This window comes from Epinephelus lanceolatus, chromosome 15 (assembly GCF_041903045.1).
Source record: "Epinephelus lanceolatus isolate andai-2023 chromosome 15, ASM4190304v1, whole genome shotgun sequence".
NCBI classification, from domain to species: domain Eukaryota; kingdom Metazoa; phylum Chordata; class Actinopteri; order Perciformes; family Serranidae; genus Epinephelus; species Epinephelus lanceolatus.
This window is the reverse complement of record NC_135748.1, coordinates 39,115,246-39,131,278: the sequence shown is the minus strand read 5'-3', so window position 1 is coordinate 39,131,278 and position 16,033 is coordinate 39,115,246. Positions and strand designations below refer to the sequence as shown.

At 40.0% G+C, this 16,033-nt stretch overlaps 1 protein-coding gene across 4 annotated transcripts in view; it reads right to left on the bottom strand.

Annotated features, from left to right (window-relative positions):
• Positions 1–14,944: 14,944 nt before the first annotated feature.
• Positions 14,945–16,033, bottom strand: part of kiaa0586 (KIAA0586 ortholog) — a 42,032-nt gene continuing 40,943 nt past the window's right edge. For all 4 annotated transcript variants that reach the window (XM_033642626.2, XM_033642629.2, XM_033642627.2 and 1 more), the window contains exon 29: positions 14,945–15,236. In XM_033642626.2, coding sequence (XP_033498517.2) covers positions 15,085–15,236 — 152 coding nt within the window. In that variant the 3' untranslated portion in view covers positions 14,945–15,084. The remainder of the gene's footprint in view (positions 15,237–16,033) is intronic.

The window sequence follows — 16,033 nt, the reverse complement described above, 5'->3', positions numbered from 1 at the left end:
TATAATACAATGCTATATATTATTATCACCACAATGAGAACTTTTATTTTTGGTACTTTGAGTTTATTTTGATTCTTATATATTTAGTACTTACTAAAGTAGTGTCAGTTTTATATAATAATATTTGGTGACTTTTTTGACATTTTCCAATATTTCTCACTTAAATGAAGGGAGATGTCCTCTCTTTGTCTAATTAAGAACTCAGATTTCTGATTAACTCTCATTAGTTCAGAACACAAATTTTAAAAATCTGTTCATTGGAATTTGTTTTGAAATTTTCTGATTAATCACATTATTAAATTTTAGTATTTTCTAAATTTTATTTTCTAATATTTCTTCGGTCAGACATTAAATATGTGTCTCTGTGCTTTGATAAAGGTTTGTAGAGCATCAGAGACATTGGCCAGATCTCCCTTGTAAGAGATTGTTGATCTCAGCAGGACACACCTGGTTAGAAATAGGTTAAATCAATGAAATTAAATTAAAATTTAAATCCTGGACTTTATTGTTCTATTTAACAATAATACAAATCTAAATTAAAAAAAGTCTGTAAGAATTTTGATATTTATCTTGTTTTTTACAGCGATAAAATTTAATTATTTTTTGAGAGTAACAAAAACGTATATTATTTTGGAGGGCTGATTAACAGAACTTCCGGTCTGATTGTGTTAATTAGTGTGAACTTGATGCTCCGCCCCTCAGAGCCTCCTCCTGTGTCAGGCCTCCTTCAGGTCCTAAAGTCCTCCATCAGTCAGCTCCTAACACATAAATCATATTTAATAACTGTCTGTAAAGAAAACTTTCATGTGTGTTTATGTAAAACAGACTGCGGAAATATTTCTACACTGTTCAGTTTTTATACAAAATTATTATTTTTTTCCTCTCCCAATTTTACTTATTTACAATAGTTACGTTTTTGTTTTATTTTATTTATTTTGTTGAGCGTCACTGCAGTGTGGTGGAGGGGTTTTAGTTTGATAAATCATGATCAATCTTGATCATTTAAAATCAATATTATCAGTGAAATCAAATTTTTAAAAAATGTTTTGTATCTTACCAAAAAAATATTGAGAACAAATGAAAACAATAAAAACATGTTGAGTCATTTTCAATTGTGACTATAAACATTTTTATTTTTCACAGTACATCTAATAATAGTACAAAAACGTTTACATTCTATTTATTATTATCGAAAATATTTACATTCTATTTATATTAATATTTTCCAGTATATGTAATTACAATAATTGTTTACACTATATTAAATAATTAATATTTATTATTATTATAATGTTTACGATTTATTTAGTAATTTATATTTTATAATCTAAAATATTTAGTAATTATTTAATACTATATTTAGTATTAATGATTGCAGTATATATCATGATTTTTTTTTTTTTTTTTTTACGTAGTATTTAATAATAATACTGTTTACAGTATGTGTGCCTCAGGTGACGTTTTGACTGGTCTTAATTGTCCTCGGTACAGATACCAGCAGCTGAATGAACAGACTGTATCACAGTGTCTTTGTGTGGTTTTTGGGTCATTGCAGGTTTTAATGAGTCTTTAGTGTGTGAAGAGTTAATGAGGTCGATGCTTCATTTGTATGTTAATGAGGGGGCGGGGCCGAGAGCAGAGCGCCTCCTTCTGCTTATGCTGCTGGGAACATTTATCTGATTTTATTTTAATGTCAAAGTGTTCTGTGACATCCTAAAATCTGTCTGTGAGCAGGTGGGTGAGAGCTCCAGGTGAACACACTAAGTGAACTTTTTAAATTAAAACTCTGACTTCAGTTGGTTGATTTCAGGAGAAAAGTTTGTTTCTAATCTGCTGAGACACCCGAGGCTTTAAAGGGACAGTCCGGCATTTTAAACAGCTGCTCAGTTTCTGTGTCTGATCAGGAAAATGACTTTAAACCTGAAGAAAAGTCTGTGGCTGACTGGATCACTGCTGCTGCTGCTGCTGCTGCTGCAGGAGGTGGGGGTGGGTTGCCATGACAACAGAGGTTATTGTTGGTGTTACCTGGTGATGGAAGAAAAAAAAAAATCACAGCAGGTCAGAAGATTCAAACCTCCCACAGTGCACAGATCTCTGCTGTATATATATACTGTGATGTTTCAGTTTATTGTTGGTTTACTGCAGCAGTTGTGTGTTCGTATGTGGTGTATCGACTCACCTCCTGTTGCCGCCTCTCGGCCAGGTCAGGTCAGGTCTGGTCATAGTAAAGGAGAGCTGGTTCTCAGTTGACATCAGCACACCTTGAATTCAATTCAAATAAACACAAGAAGTTTGTGCTCTAATTAAAAAAAAAAAAAAAAAGGGATCAGCGCTCAGTGAATAATCCTCCTAAGCCCTACGATAAGCTATTATGGCAAGGCTTAACTATACAGACCCATGAGCAGTGATAACTAACATGTCTTTGGGGTCATCGGGTGGGAACCTCCTTTCACCGGTGTTTCGTCTAGTTGGTCCCACGACACCTCCAGGAGGCTAGACAGTGATCTCTGGCGTCCCAGAGACACTCCCCTAATGCCAGGTCTCACTGCTCCCCACACTAACCGAACAACCTCCTTTACCTTACCTATACTACCACAGAGGAGGTAGACCCAGGGAAGGAAGCCTTGTTAGGCTATCACACTCCCCCGCCGGGTTAGGCTGTACAGTCTACCTCCCCAGGACGAGCCCTCACAACAATGACACCTCCAGGAGGCTGGACAGTGATCTCAGCCCAAACAGCACTGCCAACTTCAACCAAGCCCAGGCTCCGTTTATGCGAGCTCCAGGCAGAAGCAATGCTGATACTACCTTTACTAGCACATTCACCGTACTCTATTTCACACGCTACATAGCATAACTACAATGTAAGCTAAAGTTAAAGGAGATAAATGAACTCACAGGATCAGCAAACACACTCACTTTGCAGCATGGTCTCAAACAAAATGGATTCAAATAGGCCACTCCCACACTTAAATAACATTCCTCTTCCTGGATTTCCTTCTTACTTACACATGGCTTTCTCAGCCCAAACAGCACTGCCATCTTCAACCAAACCCAGGCTCCATACATGCGAGCTCCAGGCAGAAGCAATGCTGATACTAGCTTTCCTGTCACATTCACCATACTCTATTTCACACACTACATAGCATAACTACAATATAAGCTAAAGTTAAAGGAGCTAACTGGACTTACAGGATCAGCAAGCACACTCACCTTGCCGCATGGCCTCAAACAAAATGGATTCCAATAGGCCACTCCCACACTTAAATACTTCCTCTTCCTGGATTTCTCCTGACAGGAAGTGGATCTCTCCACCTGATCTCAAGGAGTTATGTGCCCTGCTTAGTAGTTCCCCCTGCTGGCCCCCAGCTGACATTATTTCTTCTGTAATAGATAAACTGGCTGCATTTAATTGCTTCATCTGACATTTCCCTCACTGTCTTCCTCAAATTCTGTCCCCGCACTCCGAGTTCCCCCAGGAGTGAGACAGTTGATCTTGCTATGAATCCCCTACACCCCACTTCCACTGGACAAATCCTAGTCTTCCATCCTCGCTGCTCAGCTTCTGCTCCTAAGTCTGCATATCTAAGCTTTTTTCTTTCATAGGCTTCTTCCACTGAGTCTTCCCAAGGAACTGTCAGCTCAATGAAATAAACTATCTGTTGACTCACTGACCACAACACTAAGTCAAGCCTCTGCCTGGTACAGACTATTTCCTGAGGAACAACAAGCTTTCCCCCTAAATCTACTTGCATTTCCCAATCACGAGCACCTTCTAGGCGGCCACACCCTTGCCTCCTCACTAACTTATCCCTTCTGTATTTCTCTCCCTCACGGACAAACTGAATTACTAAGCCCCTATCCTTAACACCTTCTGAATTCACCTGTCTTCGTTTCCCTTCGATGCCTGCAGCTAAACATTTCAACACCTGATTATGTCGCCATGTATATCGGCCTTGTGACAAGCCAACTTTACAGCCTGACAAAATATGCTTTAAAGTTGCGGTACGTGAACACAATGGGCATGATGGGTCCTCATTTACCCACAGTTTTAGGTTCTGGGGGGTTGGTAACACATCGTATGTAGCCCCTACCAGGAATCTAATACGATTCTCCTCCATACTCCACAGGTCCCTCCAACTAAGCTTCCTCTTCTCTACACTTTCCCAATTCAACCACTGTCCCTGTTTAGCCTGGGCCACTACCTTTGCACCCCTTACTATCTCTTCCTGTCTGTGTATCTGTTCTACAACCAGCTTTCTTTTATCTTTGAGGCCTGCTGTATTCCATACCGGTTTACCTGAGCCAAGCCCCAGGCCTCCCCGGCCAAACTGAACATTACCTACAATCTCTGCATGTCTAAGAGCTGCCTCTGCCTCCTGAACTGCCGATCTTGGGTTCCACTTCCTCCCCTTGGTTGGATTTGGAACCACACTCCTAACTACCACGTCCTTACTCCCAGATAACAAGAGCTCTGTCCTGACCTTGGTACATTTAAATTCCTCTGTTAAACTAGATACTGGCAGCTGAAGTATCCCTTTTCCATACAATGCAACACTACTTAGGCACCTAGGAGCGCCCAACCACTTCCTAATGTAGGAGCTAACCGACCTTTCCATTCTCTCCACAACAGATATTGGAATTTCATAAACTGACAATGGCCACATTAACCTAGGATATAGCCCAAATTGCAAACACCACAACTTCAACTTTCCTGGAAGTTCTGATTTATCTATTCTATCCAATCCTTCAGCCACATCTTTTCTAAATTTCACCACCTGTTCCTTATCATTCAACTCTACATTGTACCACCTACCTAAGCTCTTTACTGACTTTTCCCTAATTGTTGGGATGTCCTCATCATCTATGACAAACTTCCTATCACTTAACTTCCCTCTACATATCGAGATGCTTCTAGATTTACTAGGCTTGATTTTCATGCTGGCCCACTTGAGGTTCTTATTTACCTTCTCTAGTAGCCTCTTTGTACATGGCATTGTTGTGGTCACCAGTGTCATGTCATCCATGTAAGCCCTAACTGGTGGAAGATGCAACCCATTCTGCCGTCTCTCCCCACCTACCACCCACTTAGAAGCCCTGATGATTACTTCCATTGCCATAGTAAATGCTAATGGAGAAATTGTACACCCTGCCATGATGCCTATTTCTAGCCTCTGCCAACCTGTTGTGAAACCTGCTGTACTTAGACACAACCTAATACCCTGAAAATATGCTTTCACTAAGTTAACAACTACCTGTGGCACTCTGAAGTAGTCAAACGCACTCCAAATGAGGCTGTGCGGTACTGAACCAAACGCATTTGCAAGATCTAAAAATATTACATGTAGGTCCCTTTTGTTAATCTTCGCTGCCTGAATCTGGTGCCAGATCATGCTAGTATGCTCTAAACACCCTGAAAAACCTGGTATTCCTGCCTTCTGCACCATGGTATCTATTAAGCTATTCCTTTCTAAGTAGCTAGCTAGTATCTGCGCTACTACACTAAAGAAAATCTTCCCCTCCACATTCAAGAGAGAAATCATCCGGAACTGGCTAAGGTCCACAGACTCCTTCTCCTTAGGAATGAGGACACCCCCTGCCCTACGCCATGCTCTTGGTATAATTTGTTTTTTCCAAACTATTCTTAGCTGTTTCCACAAAAATTTAAGGGTATCAGGCGCACTTTTATAAACCCGGTAGGGGACTCCATTAGGCCCTGGGGCCGAAGAAGCCTTTGCACGCCTGACCACCTCCTGAACTTCCTTCCACCTAGGTGGCCTGACATCCATCTCATGCTCTATCCCTCCTAATGGAGGGATATCAGGTGGGAAACCTACTATCCTATTCTTCTCCAAATCTGAATACGTGTTTCTCAAATATTCTTCAACCTCTAACCTTTCTGCTTTAAGCTGCCCTCCCTTTTCCTGGCTGAACAATCCTTTAACAAACTTAAAAGGGTCCCTGAAAAAACCTGTCCTAGCATATTCCTTCTTCCTCCTCTTTTTCCTGAGATGCTCCGCCCTTCTAAGAACTGCTAGCCTGCTTCTCAATTCCTCTTGCAACACCTTAATTCCCTCCCTTTCTTCTTCTGTAGCCTTTTTCCACTGCTTTCTTAACTGTCTCCTTTCCTTGACTAACTTCTCTATTTCTCTCTGCCGCCTAGACTTACCTGACTGTACCCTCTCACTCCTCTTTCTCTCATGCACCCCAAACCTCTCTACACCATATGAATACATTATATCTCCCATCTTTTCTAACCTTTGTATTGCATTTCCTCTAAGCCTACTCAAGATTACTGACAAGTCTCTATTAACTATCTCCCATTCTTTACTGTCATTTGCTCTAGGCCATCTAACTCTAACCTTTTGCTCCATAGTTCTTTCTCTGGCTAGCATACTGGCCTCAGTGTCACCTGCATCCTCTCTTACTACCCCCTCCTCCTCAGTGGCAGCGTTACTGATATCCTGCGAACTGTGGTTTTCTACCTGCCGCTGGACTTCATCCGACTGACTCGACTGACTTCTTAGGAAGTACTGATCAATGCGGCTACTCTGCCCTTTCTTTGCCACACACTTCTTCTTTCCCTGATGAGTTCTGAGGCCTTTCACTGATAAACAGTTATCTTACTCAGCAGAACACTGGAGTTGCTGGTCAACCAGCGTCTGAGCATTTGTTTGGCACCATTTCATTTTATGTATGTGACGTGAGAAGTTCATGTAGGGTGAATTCAGGTAATGTGGGACAGTTTTTGGTAGATGCTCCGGTAGACTTATATAAAAACTATTTACTTGCTCCAATGATGTTTCATTAAATCATTTTAGGCCTTATTAACATTTTATGTTTGAATTCAGTGGGAATACAATCTTTTTTTAGAAGCTACACACCTTCAAACATAACATGACACCCTCTTTCATTCGAGCAGCATGTTCAGGTAATGTGGGACAGTTTGTTTGGTAAAGTGGGACAGTCATTCTTAGATTTAAAAAACAGGCCTCTTTGCAGTGAATACAAATCATTTCAATTAACAATTAAAGTTAGGGTACTTTTCAAAGACAAACCAACAGCTGCTGGTCACCTTCTACCGCTCCACCATCGAGAGTGTGCTGCTGACGCAGTGCATCTCCCTGTGGTATTGTGGATGTTCGGCTGCAAACAAAAAGGTCCTGCAGTGGGTGATAAAGATTGAACTAACATTGATTTTTAATAACTGCATGATGTATTTTTGTATGAAATTATTTATTAATTAAGAATTATTTATTAAATAAGAACAGATAATAGGAAATAACAGGAAACAGAAGAGAACAGAAAAACAGTAACGTCTTGCTAAAAATATCCAGTTTTATCACCACAAAATCATGAATGTCTTGCTTAAAATATCCAATTTGATCACCACAAAATCGTCAATGTCTTGCTAAAAAATGCTATCGCCACAAAATCATGAACATCTTGCTAAAAATAAACAGTTTTATCGCCACAAAATTATGAACATCTTGCTAGAAATAACCAGTTTTATCAACCCTGACCAACCCTGACTAACAGTGTCCAGAAACCTACAACTCCGTGAAGCAGTCTTTGCAAGTGAAAGTAACATCGTCAAAGAGTACATACTCTTCGGCACAGGACTCGTGGTACCAGAGCTGGCACGTCCAACATTGGATCCAGTCCTCATCCGTTTTGGGGTCTTCTGTGACCACCCACAACTGTGACAGATTATGTTTAAATGTGCTCTGTATTTGTGTCGCGACAAAGCATTGACTGCTTGCTAGCTATCAATGTTACCTATAGCTAGCTAAATGAAATGATGGAGTAGGCCTAGTTGTAGTTCTACAAAGGTTAAAACTTAGGAGGGTTAGGGTTAGGGCCAGTTTTATAGCATAAATAAAGCATAACACGCTGTCCCACTTTACCTGAACAATGCCGTCCCACATTATCTAACATGTTCAGCTAATGTGGGACAGTGACATAAATCATGTTTTCATAAAAACAAAGGATTATTTTACACTTTTTCTCCTGTTTCTCAACCAGTGTTTAACCTACTTCATTATGAAACAGAAGTATAGGTTCTTACCTAATTTAAATTTCATTAAAAGCCTTAACATTGAAAAATTGAAACCCAGTTGCCGCTGAACTTACCAAGCGTTTGTGCTGTGCAGACCTCCTGCGAAGATAGGCCACGCCCACTCTGATGATGTCAGACCAACCCAAACCATTGTTTAGTGGCAAGAAGTGTTGTAGCAACAATTCAAGGTCAGTTTTGATCATTGTGTATTGATTTTGACCATATTAAATCATCACAATGCATAAACGTCCCACATTACCTGAATTCACCCTAAAGAAACATTGTGATTCTGTCTATAGTTCCAGCTGAGTGTGTTTCTATCAAAGAGTCAAAAATCTGTCAGTTAGTTGATGTTCAGTGTCAGCTCACAGCTGCTGAATGTGAACTCTTATTCTCTGAAATTATTTAAAGATTAAGAAATGAAACCATGACAACACACACACACACATATACAGAGTGAGTTCTACCCTTTAATAAACTCTAATAACTTAATAACTGATGTTTCCACTGAGCTCAGTGGTGACGTCTGTTGGAAACTACACACACACACACACACACACACACACACACACACTGAAAGACTAAACAAACCAGCAGACATCAGAGCAGATAATAATCTTACAGAGGAAGTTATTCAGTGAAAGTGACGCCTGGCGTTCACTACAGGAAATACATTATTCTGAAAATAACTCACGGGCGAATGAAGCAAAGAGGCGAGCTGCTCGTGGCCCGCAGGCCGCCATTTAACCCTAAACTGAGTCTGAACCCTCAGACATATGAGCAGAGTATTAAATGTCCTCACTTTCCAAACTTGTAGTTTTACGCTAACAAATTAATTAAAAAATGATCCACTGACATCAAGTGAACTAAAAGTCTTGTTTGGTAGTAGGGTAAGGGACAGAATCATTGTGTTTCCTGTGACTGCTTCACAATAAAAGCCAGTTGAAGTGTTTTAATGTGAAGGAGCAGCAGGAGGAAATGTTGTGTTAGTGTTAGCAGTAAACTCATCCAGCTCTGATACGGAAGCTGGAGAATGAACAGTAATGGCGGAGTCCGCCACTACCAGTGAAAACTACTGGAGAGAAAGAATTACTGAATGTAGATATATTAAAATCTAAACAAACAAATTTATTGTCCATTTAGGGACAAATTTTCCTTTGGTATACTCTATCATATAGTATCGTATCATCAATAGAGTGTGATTTGATGAAAGTCTTCAGGATAATACTTTTTTTTTTGTTAAAACCTTGAAGGGTTCAAAGGTTTCAGGTTTCCATTCAGTTTATAAAGAGATTAAACTGGATCATCAGAGGCTTCACTGGAGAACAGACAGAAAAACATTCATTCATTATATTTTGTGTAAATACTCATGTTCTGAGACGTCAAAACATTTTTTAATATAAGCTCAGAAATCTGCTGAAACCATGAACTGAAAAAATGACTCGCTCTGTTGGTTTTCAACCTACAGCCGCCTCACACATCTGATCGAGTCAGAGATATCTCTGCAGGGTGAACTCCCTCCGCTTCAGATGGACGTTTGTTTCTCCATCAGCTGCTGCATTAAAGTTTCACAGCAGCTGCTGAAGAATTGATAAAGAAGAAGAAGAAGAGAAAGAGAGAGCAGCTGCTTTGAAACCTCCAGAGACGAAGGGTAGAACTTTATTTTGGAAGAGCTGAAAGTAAGAAGATGAAACAAGATATGAGAAAAATATGAGACGAGCTGAGAGAGGACAAGATATCATGAGGCCAATTGAGAGAGGATAAAGCAGAGAAGAAAAGAAGTGAAAACATTTGTTAATTATTTTGGAATATTTAAAATCCAAGTCATGAAAAAAATGAGATAGGACGATAAGATCAGACGGGAGGATTCGAGATGAGATGCAACAAGATAAGCTGAGATAATTTGTGATAGGAAAAAATAGGATGAGCTAAAATGAGATAAGATGCCATGTGACGAGATGAGATGAGATGAACGAGGATGAGATGTCATGTAAAATGGGGTCCGATGCAGTGGAATGAGATGAGACCATATAATTTGAGATAGGATGAGCTAAAGTGAGATAAGATGCTGTGTGAAAAGATGAGATGAGATATGAAAAGAAAAGATGAATATATCCTTCAAAACAAGATAAGACAGGAGAGAATGGGGTGATGACAGATGAGGTAAAACAGTAGATGAGACGAGATAAAATAAGATCCTCTGTTTCTATCGCGGTCTAAATCTCTAAAGATGAGACAAGAAGAGATGGGACGAAATATCAGGCTAGAAATACAACAGAGTAGAAGAGATGAGTAGGTAAGAGATGAGATAGAAGAGAACAAAAGTGAGAAGTGATCAGGAAAAATGGGCTGACACGAGATAGGATGAGATTAGCTGAAAAAAAATGGGGACAGGCAATTCAATATAGGATGAGATAAAGTGAGATAAGTCGCTGTGAGGCAAGATGAGATGAGACATGAAAAGATGAGATGAGATGATGATATCCTAAAAATGAGATGTGATGGGAGGAAACAGATTAGAATAGGTAAAATGGGATGAGATATGATGATGATGATGAGATAGGATGAAATGAGTTGGAACAAGATGTGATCAGATAATTTAAGATAGAATGAGCTAAAATAAGATAAGACACTTTGTGATGAGACAAGACGTGAAGAGATGAGATGGGTGAGAACAAGGTGAGAAGAGATCTGGAAAAAATGGGATGTGACAAGATAGGACAAGATGAGATAGGGTGAAATGAGTTGGTACAAGATGAGGCGAGATCATTTGAGGTAAGATAATAAAATGAGACAAGATGCTGTGTGATGAGACAAGAGATTAAGATATCAGCCAAATAAAACGAGTATATGAGACGAGATAAAATGAGATAAGATTCTCTGTTTCTATCTCAGTAAACTGAATCTCTGAAGATGAGATGAGATAAGACAAGATAGGCTACAAATAAAACACAGGAGTACAAACGAGATGAAATAGGAAAGAACAAGGGTGAGTAGAGATGATGTAAAATGGGGTGAGACGAGATAGGATGAGATGAGCTGGAAAAAGATGGGGCCAGACAATTTGAGATAGGATGAGATAAAGTGAGATAAGTGGCTATGTGACGGATGACACAAGACAAGAAGAGATAAGAGGAGATGAAGCTATCCTCAAAATGAGATGTGACGGGAGGGGAAAAGGTGAGATGAGATCAGGTAAAATTGGATGAAACGAGATAGGATGAGATGAGTTGGAATAGGATGACGAGTGATGAGATGAGAAGTGATGAAGATATCAGGCAAGCTATAGTACAACACAAGAGTAGATAAGACGAGATAAACTGAGATAAGACTGTTTCTCAGTAAACTGAATCTATTTGTGTTTTGAAATGTTGGACAAACATTTAAAGACATGTGAAGACGTCATGTTGGAGTCTTTTTAACTGTTTTCTGATGTTTTATGAAGAAAATGATTCATCCGAAATTGAAACCGTTCTCAGATACAAGTCTATTTCCTTCTTCTTTGTTTGATCCTTCAGATCTTTGATGGACTGAAGCTGATCTGAGATCTGAACACGAACACGGAGGACAGAAATAAAGTGAAGACAATAGAGATGATAAAGAATTCATAACAAACAAAGAGCTTTAAAGCTTCTGTAGATATTTATGGATATTTAATGCACACAGGAACCTCAGGGGACACCACGAGTCCAGAACCAGATCAAGGACTCCTTCATCATCATCATCATCATCAGTGTTTGTTTCCACTCAGGATCTGATTTCTTCTCGTGTCTGCGGACGTTCAGGTCTCACGAAAACTGACTACAGGTTAGTTACTGATATTTGTCATTTAGTTTGCAGAACTGAAATAAAAACGTAAAATATTAAACCTTTAGTTTCATTTCAAACTACAAGATCTTTTCTTTATAATCAGACTTCTTTTCTTTGTAACACATATTAATTATTAATGATCTGATCAATTATAAATACATGGAGGTGTGTTTGTGTGTGTGTGTGTGTGTGTGTGTGTGTGTGCGCGTGCTGTATCCTGAGGCCTGAGATCAGATGATCGTCTGGAGCTTCGTTAAATCTGAACAAAGTTTAATCCTTCGTCTGAGAATATCGATCATCAGAGAAACTCACAGATCCACAGAGAGCTGATCAATCAGGCCGATCGATACTCTGACACACACACACACTGAACGCTGAATGTTTCACGTCTGAATGAAAACTGTCAGATTGACTTCAAAAGCTGCGGCTTCTGCTGATGAGAGCCTGCAGGACTCAGTCTGTGTGTGTGTGTGTGTGTGTGCGTGTGTGTGTGTGTGTGTAAATGTGCGTGTGTTGTGTTTGGTATCAGTCTCACTGCCTCTCCTGCTGCTTCACTAATCCCACTTCCTGCTTATCATCCTCTTATCTACACACACTGACTGTGTGTGTGTTTCTGCTTCACTGACAGTATGTGTGCTGATATCAGCTCTCTGCACTCTGTGTATGTGCGTGTTTGTGCTTGTACATGCTACATAGTGAGGACCAACCCCCCTGCATTTTAGCGATAGAGTGAGGACACTTTTGCAAAGTGAGGACATTTTGGCCGGTCCTCACTTTTTAAAAGGCCTGTTTTAGGGTTAAGACTTGGTTTTAGGGTTCAGGTGAGAATTAGGTTTAGGTTAAAAAAACAAGAGAGAGCTTCGAGGGGCATGGTCTCCCGGGGACTGGTAGCATGGGAATACTTAAATATGTCCTTCTATGATCCCTGATAGGGGTTTTAAGACCCCCATGAACATTAGAATAATTAAAATTTTAGCTAAAATCTGAGGGCACTTGTTCACCGCACGTGGGGCAACTGAAACTTTGTTTTTATTAACGATGCTCCTGTCCCTCAGGGTCTCTGGAGAAATAACCTGGCGACTGCTGATGAGATTTATGAGATAAGAAAATAGATAAATAGGTCAATGAATACACAGGGTAAGGAGTCAGGTAATGCATTATGTCAACGAGGGTCCTCACAAAGATAGAAGTACAAGAATGTGTGTGTGTTATGGCAAGAGAACAGTTAATGTTCCCGCAGTTATCGTCTGTACAGCAGAAACGAGGATAAATTAATCAGAGACTGGTTATCTGATCGCTGCAGCTCCACCCGTCTGATTCTTCATAAGGACACAGAAAATAATAAACCGACCTTCATGGTGGAAGTACAGAGAGTTTATCTTGTTGAACTCACAAAACAAAAAGAGCTTCAACTGTTTTGTTTTCATAGAAAAAAAAATCATCTTAACTTTTTATTTTTTATTTACCTGCATGAATCAAAGCCACAAATTATCTGTGATCGGTTCGAACAACTTTCTTCTTCTTCTGCTGTTTTTACTGAAATAAACCAATGAGCTCAAGCAGCAACTTCCACGGCTGACGAGTGAGGCCAATGCTCAAGTGCCAAAAACTGCAGTTCGCTGACTGGCCACTTGAGGCTGGCTCCAAAACAGATCAAATCCCCACAGACCTCCATGTTAAAATGCCCAACTTTACAGCTAAAATAAACATGTTTACAGCCTGGTACAGAAACAGTTTTGGTGTCTATGGTTTATTTCATCATTCATGACAACTGTACAAGGGCTGAATCTTCATATAATGATTCGGTTCAAATGTTATTAAGGCTTAAAGTTCTGCATAATTAACGGCGTGGCCACTTTGACTGACAGGCTGAAAGACAGAATCATTCCAACAGATGTTTTTGACGACTGTCATCAACACTGAAAGGAACAGGACCTGCATGCAGAAAAAAAAAAGCCTACAAACACTGACCTTAACCACGAAACATTAATATTAATGCACACTGACTTACCGTTAAATTGTAACGTTACTCTGTTTAGCTGGGAGAATATTACAATCAAAAACGGTTTTTGTGATGTTACGTTAACTGAGTTAAATAGCTAAATTTCATCTGCTAGCTTTTGAGCGATCAGCACATCGAGACGACTAACATGATAACCACTGTATTATTGCAGCTATGCTAACCACACACTTTAACATTAACCTACACACTGTAATGTTAACTTAAACCAACGCTACAATAACATTACAAGGTTAACGTTACTCCTCTTATATGTAATATTTACCAAATGTGGATATGTATGCAGTTAGCTAACGTCACTAAATTGACTTTAAAACTTACCTCTGAAGTTTGCCTCGAGTTATGGAAGCTAACTTTGTTATTGGCAATTTAGCACAGCAAAGTCGGTGGCTCCCTCAGTCAGATCCACCCTCTCATCCAAATATTTGCATGTCTGGCTCCAGAAATCCAAGATGGCGACGGCCAAAATGCCAAACTTGAGGCTTCAAAACCGCAGTCCACAAACCAATGGGTGACGTCGCGATGGCTACTTCCATTATTTTTACAGTCTATGATGCAATCACATGACTCTTATGACATGCATTTAGAAGGATGCTATGATCACTGGTGTCGAGTTTATATTTCCTACCTACTAAGTCAACTGTTCCAGGAGGTCTGGAGAAACAAAAACCTGAGTTGTGGCTAAAAACACATAGACGTTGCCACAGAAGTTTGTAATTGTATCCAACTCATGGCACTATTGCTGATGTTTGACGTAGCTGACTCCGCTCCTCCAGACTGAAGACGAAGGTTTTTGATCCACATTTGCTGCCGTGTTTTTTTGCTTCTCCATTTTATATCTTACTATTTTCGGGGCTTCAGGTGGTTTTTGCTTTTCCCCGATTTTATCTGCTGCAACAGCCGTAAACAGCGCAAATTATAGTCATGTGTGTATTGTTGGTAGTCTTTGCCTCCACTTAGCTGCCCGCCATCTGGACAGCGCATTGATGTATGACATCATAGACAAAGAAGCAATTACAAATTGAGCACAAACATAAACACATTACAGCTGACTGCAGAGAGATTTCAAAGTAAAAGTTTATTAAAAACATGTATTTACAGTCTGACAGTGTTTTTTATTAAAGCAAAGTGTGACATCCTCAAATCATCAGCCTGTTAGAATAAAGATGATGATGATGATATTTGTCTTTTCTTCCTAGAAAACATCATCAGAGGAGGACTCTGTGTCTGCAGCTGCACTGACCTCCTCCATTACCTCCTCCTCCTCCTCTTCCTCTTCTTCCTCCTGTGGTGTAATGGAGGGCAGGTGAACGTCCACCCTCCCGCCTCCTCCCTGCTGCTGCTCGGCTGCAGAAACAAACACATCAGCTGTAGATTATATTTACTCATTAAATGTGAATTACATTTAAGTACAACCAGCTGATTATAATAAATCAAACACTTTCCAGACAGAAAACACAACAAGTAACTTTTCTAACAGCTTCTGTGAACACATCAGTCACTGCTGCTCAAACATTCAGATGCTGTAACAAACACATGAACAATATCAGCCTCTGACTCACGACAGCAACAGAAATATACAGGCGTTCAGTACAAGGCACATGTTTACAGTCCTGTCAGTCTCCACAGACCAAACTGAGAGAAAGAGGAGTTTATAGATGTAACTGACTGACACATACACACACACACACACACACACACACACACAGTGTCAGAGTGTGTGAATGGAGGCAGTGTGAGCTGCTGATGGAGGGTTTGGGTAAAAACACTGAGCTCAGTGTGTGTGTGTGTGTGTGTGTGTGTGTGTGTGTGTGTGAAACATGAGAGTAAGTAAACACACAACCAGCAGCTCTCAGTGTGTGGTTCCTCTCAGAGAACCTCAGTGTGTTTTCGGTTCTCACAGATTCACTGTGAGAACAAACATCAGTCAGAGAGGAGCCAGCGGCCATATTGGAGGTCTGCTCCTCTCACACTGACTCTGTCAGGAGTCATATCACGCGTCACACAAACTCAGCTCTGATTTGAACTGGATTAAAAAAAACAAAAAAACAATCCACTGCTGCTGCGTGAATATGAGTATATATAAACAGCTGGTTTGTGCCATTAAAAGCTCAGACCTTGGAGAACCCAGTTCAGTTTCCAGG